Here is a 5,151-nt window from a genome sequence, read left to right on the forward strand (position 1 = left end):
CAGACAGAGTCTTACTCTGTACCCTAGGCTAGAGTGCAATGGCACAGACTCGGCTCACTGCAACCTCTGCTTCTTGGTTCAAGCAATTCTCCTTTCTCAGCCTCCCAAGTAGCTGGGACTACAGGTGTGTGCCACCATGCCCGGCTAATTTTTGTATTTTTAGTAGAGATGGGGTTTCACCATATTGGTCAGGCTGGTCTCGAACTCCTGACCTCACCCGCCTCAGGCTCCCAAAGTGCTGGGATTATAGCCACTGTGCTCGGCCCTCTATGTGCATTATTATGTCAGACACATAAGCTAGTCTGAGGAGCTTGGAAATCTATACAAATCTAAAATTTCCCAACTCACCTAAAGGGCATAGTTCTGTCAGGGAGCAATTTATTTTTTTTGAGACACAGTGTTGCTCTTGTTGCCCAGGCTGCAGTGCAGTGGCATGATCTCAGCTCACTGCAACCTCCACCTCCCAAGTTCAAGTAATTTTCCTGCCTCAGCCTCCTGAGTAGCTGGGATTACAGACTTCTGCCACCATGCCTGGCTGATTTTTGTATTTTTAGTAGAGATGAGTTTCACCATGTTGGCCAGGCGGGTCTCAAACTCCTGACCTCAGGTGATCCAGCCACCTTGGCCTCCAAAAGTGCTGGGATTACAGGCGTGAGCCACTGCGCCTGGCCTCAGGGAGCAATTTCTGATGGGCAGCTCTGGTTTGCTAAATTATAGACAGTTGACCTTTTATCTCAAACCATGCAATTGTGCTTTCATTGAATTTCCTTCTCCCCACCAGTAAATGCCATTGCAAGTTCTAGTACAAAATGATACTTTCTCTTGTGTTATAAAGGTAGCATCAAATAATTTGCTATTTATTTTACATGAAGTAAAAATAATCTATGTTAAAATTACTATTTATTCTGAGAGCATCATGCTATTTACTGTATTTAAAATAATTATTACTTTAAAAAGTTTAAAATTATTGCATTACTAGAAAAATTCAGATCATATGGAAGTATTTAGAGCTTAGAAAATGAAATTATCTCCCTGTGCCTGCCACAATTTTCACTGTACAGATTTACAGTATTAAAGGTTGACCATGATAGTTCACAGTGATGTTTTGGAACAACTTGTTGAAACTGATTGAAACTGCTTTCAACTTTCCCAAGCTTCCTACTTTCTTTTTTATTTTATTTTACTTTTATATTTTGAGACAGGGTCTCACTGTCACCCAGGCTGGAGTGCAGTGGCGTGATCATGGCTCACCGAAGCCCCGACCTCCCGTGCTCAAGTAGTCCTCTCACCTCAGCCTCCCAAGTAGCTGGGACCACAGGCGTGTGCTACCATGCCCAGATAATTTTGGTATTTTTTGTAGAGGCAGGGTTTCGCCATGTTGTCCAGGCTGGTCTTGAACTCCTGGGCTCAAGCGATCCACCAGCCTCAACCTCCCTAAGTGCTGAAATTACAGGTGTGAGCCACTGGGGCCAGTTTCCTACTTCATAGTTTGACTTGATCCATAGCATCTTAAGGTGGCCAATTATCAGACTCCTATTAGATAGAACTGCAGAGTTCTGCCTGGGTGGGAAAAGCTCAAGCCCTTTGGGGAAAATTAAGACCCCAACTTTGAACCATTTGTTCACATTACAGAGTCATGGAGGCAGCCTGTGGCATTGGAAGGCCACCCTAGGGAAGCAGACTGGCTTTGGTTGCAATGGAACTTGAACTCTCGCACTCTTTAATAGTGTGACCTCAGGCAACTTAACCCCTCTGATCTTCCATTTTCTTATTTGTAAAGTGGGGATATTCAAATCCTCAGAGGATGGTTGTGAAGTGTAATTATACAAGGAAACACTGCTATGCCCTGTTGGAGAAATTCCGTCAAATGGGAGAGACAGAGGGCATCTAAACATCGTGATGCAAGCGAGGTTAGTGGCACCAGGAGACTGCACAGCACGCAGTTGTGTAATGGGGCAGAGAGCCTGGGAAGTGATTTCCCTGCAGAATCCTGGCAAAGGAATGGTAGTTTGCTGGTCCTGGAAAGGGTGAAAGTACAAGGGCAGAGGTTCAGCACGTGGAGCAAGCGATGTGTGTGGGGAGCACGACCAGATCCTGAGATGGTGGAACCTACTGGCTAACTTGGCTCTGGTGCAGGAATCCCATGATGACCAGACCTGAGCCGCCCCTCCTCCCAGCCTCCTCCCCTTGGCACGACCCAGGTCCTCTGCCTAGGGGGCCTTTCTCCTTTTGCTCTCCTGGCTATCTCACACCATCCTTTAGGCCTCAGCTGAAGTGCCATTTTCTCGGTAAATCCCCTCCACCTCCACTTAGTCCCTCCATTCTTTAAAATTTTGTTTTAAATTGTAAAAAACACACAACCTAAAATGTACCATCTGTACCGTTTCTAGGTGTGCAGTTGAGTGGCATGAAGGATGTTCACATTGTCCTGCAGTTGATCTCCTAAACTCTTTTCATCTTGCACAGCTGAAACTCTGTACCCATTCAGCTGCTCCCCACCCCCTCTCCCTCCCATATTTGGCAACAACCATTCCACTTTCTGCCTCTGAATTTTTTTTTTTTTTTTTTTGATATGGTGTCTCTCACCCAAGCTGAAGTGCAGTAGTACAATCTCAGCCCACTGCAATTTCTGCCTCCCAGGCTCAAGTGATCCTCCTACCTCAGCCTCCTGAGTACCTGGGACCACAGCCGAGCTACCACACCTAGATAATTTTTTGTTTTTGGTAGAGATGAGGTTTTGCCATGTTGGCCAGGCTGGTCTCAAACTCCTGACGTCAGGTGATCTGCCTGCCTTGGCCTCCCAAAGTGCTAGGATTGCAGGCATGAGCCACCACGCCTGGCCTTTGCCCCTGAATGTGACTGCTCTTGGTACTTCATACAAGTGGAATTGTATGATGTCTGTCTTTTTGTGATTGGCTTATTTCATTTAGCCTGTGTCCTCCAGGTTTATCCCTGTTGCATGTCCTTCCATTCCTATAACACGGTATCCTTTCCTTTCCTGTCATTTCTACTTTATAATTAGGAAGTGGCCTCAAGAGCTGTGTCCTCCACTGTGTCCTGCTTCCAGGTCAGCCCATAGCACACAGTAGGAGCTCCATGAAGAGTGACTGAACCGAATCTCCAGTTCCAACCCCAGCCTTTCTTTCCAACCTCATCTCCACCCATCCCCTCTGTACTAGCTTCTTATGGCTGTGGTAATAAATTACTACAAACTTGATATTTAGAACAGCAGCAATTTATTCTCTTACAACTTGGGATGCTGGAAGTCCAAAATCCAGGTGGCAGCAGAGCTGGCTTCCCTGCAGAGGCCCTGGGGGAGAATCCCGCCTTGCTTCTTCCAGCCACAGGTGCTCTCTGGCTCGGGCTGCATCCCTCCCCCTCTTCTGTCTTGCCTTCGAATGTTCTCTCTGTGTGTCTCCTCTCTTTCTCTCATATGGCCACTTGCCATCAGATTTAGTGGTTAGTCCAATCATCCAGGATCATCTTATCTCAAGATCCTTAATTCTATCTCCAAAGACCCTTTTGTCAAATACAGTCACATTCACAGATTCTGTGGATCAGGACATGGACTTATCTTTATGGCAGCTACAATTCCACCCCACTACACCCTCCGAGAACCCTGTCCCCCAGCTGATCTGCCTGGTCATGCTCTCTGGACCGTAGGACACACTTTTCACCAGGCTCTGTGGATGTTGTTGCTCCTCCACTCCCCTGGAGGTCCTGCTTTTTTCCCTTGAACACTGAGATCCTCTGCTGTCCCCTTCCCTCTCTGTGGGTGACTGCTCCAGGGGAAAGGAACACCCTTCCTCTTGGAAAGCTGCCTGCTGCTGTGCGGGTCCAGCTCGTTCACTCCTTCTAGAGGCCCTGTGGGGCCTCTTGTCTGCACCTCCACATGGTCCTGGAAGCGGAGCTTGTGTTCCAGCTTCCCTGTGTTCCCTATGGTGCCAGTGACATGAGTATAGAGACTCTGAGAATACGTGTGAGGGGTAATATGGATCCGGAAAGTGGGTTCAGACACATACTAATATTATCAAAGTCAAGGCAAATAGTAAGCCTGCAGTCATAGCCACCCTCAGTTCTAAGAATACGTATGTGTGGATATAGGCAGGGAATTTAAATTTGTTTTTTGTTATTGGCAGGGAGCAGGTGTTAAATCTAATGAGCTTACGTAGCAAGTGAGTTTAAAGAACAATTGACAACCCAGAGACATGCAGGGCCTGGAATCAAATAACAGGCTGGCTGTACTGCTCGGAAGGTCAGAGTCAAGGTCCTGACTTCCCCCGCTGAGGTCCACAGCATCTCTTAGGTGACCTCTGAGTAATTTAAATGTCACAGGAAGGGCCTGGTCCCAGAAGATTTGACATTCCAGTAGAAGCGTCAGGGCTGCTTCTGGTGGTGGGTCTCTCTGGGCATCTTTTCCAGCCCTCTCCATCTCCCGTTGCCCGCCAGCATCCCCCCTGCTCATGGCTCCTGCTCCCCAGCATCTCCAGCTTCCTTCAGTTCGCTTGGGCTCCAGCCCCAGCCTGACTGGCTGGCCAGCCTTGCAGTTTGAAGATCTGTCATCATCCAGCTGCCTTGGACTAGCCAGGATCCAGACTCCTCACCCCTGGTGTGGACTGATGTTCACGTTGGTCCTGCCAGCAGGAGAGGGCAGCGTGGGAGGAGCAGAGGCTCACATGTCAGGGATTATGGAGTGGTGGACTCTGTCAGGGGACTCGCGTGGGAGGCCATGAGTGGTGTATCCACTCCAGTTTGGAGGTTCCAAATCATCCAGTGTGTATATCTTATTTTTCAGATTGATCGTGTCCTGTGCTGAAAATGTTTCCAGAACAACAGAAAGAGGTATGTTATCACAAATCCAAAAATAAATAGCCCATATGTTTTGACTCACACGGGTTCTTCATTCACGAACCATAAACCCATGGATTGCTAGAGGAGGGCTCATGAAAGAACAAGTGCCCACCCTCCTGCATCTGCCCCCACTCACACCATTGGTGCCTCCATGGCCTTCATTTTGGGTTCCTGTGACTCAGCTGTGGAGCACTCTCCCACCCACGGCTGGTGACTCAGCATTCTCCCAGGCTTTGCCTCCTACCCCTTCCTGGAGCAGTCTCCCTGCGGTCTACCTTCCTGCTTTTCTTTTTTCCTTTT

At 48.1% G+C, this 5,151-nt stretch overlaps 1 protein-coding gene across 5 annotated transcripts in view; it reads left to right on the top strand.

Moving 5' to 3' along the window:
- Positions 1–5,151, top strand: part of SNX10 (sorting nexin 10) — an 83,729-nt gene that overhangs the window by 49,630 nt on the left and 28,948 nt on the right. For all 5 annotated transcript variants that reach the window (XM_017527025.2, XM_037737921.1, XM_017527026.2 and 2 more), the window contains exon 2: positions 4,796–4,842. In XM_017527025.2, coding sequence (XP_017382514.1) covers positions 4,819–4,842 — 24 coding nt within the window. In that variant the 5' untranslated portion in view covers positions 4,796–4,818. The remainder of the gene's footprint in view (positions 1–4,795; positions 4,843–5,151) is intronic.

Source organism: Cebus imitator, unplaced genomic scaffold, assembly GCF_001604975.1.
Source record: "Cebus imitator isolate Cc_AM_T3 unplaced genomic scaffold, Cebus_imitator-1.0 Scaffold45, whole genome shotgun sequence".
In the NCBI taxonomy this organism is placed as follows: domain Eukaryota; kingdom Metazoa; phylum Chordata; class Mammalia; order Primates; family Cebidae; genus Cebus; species Cebus imitator.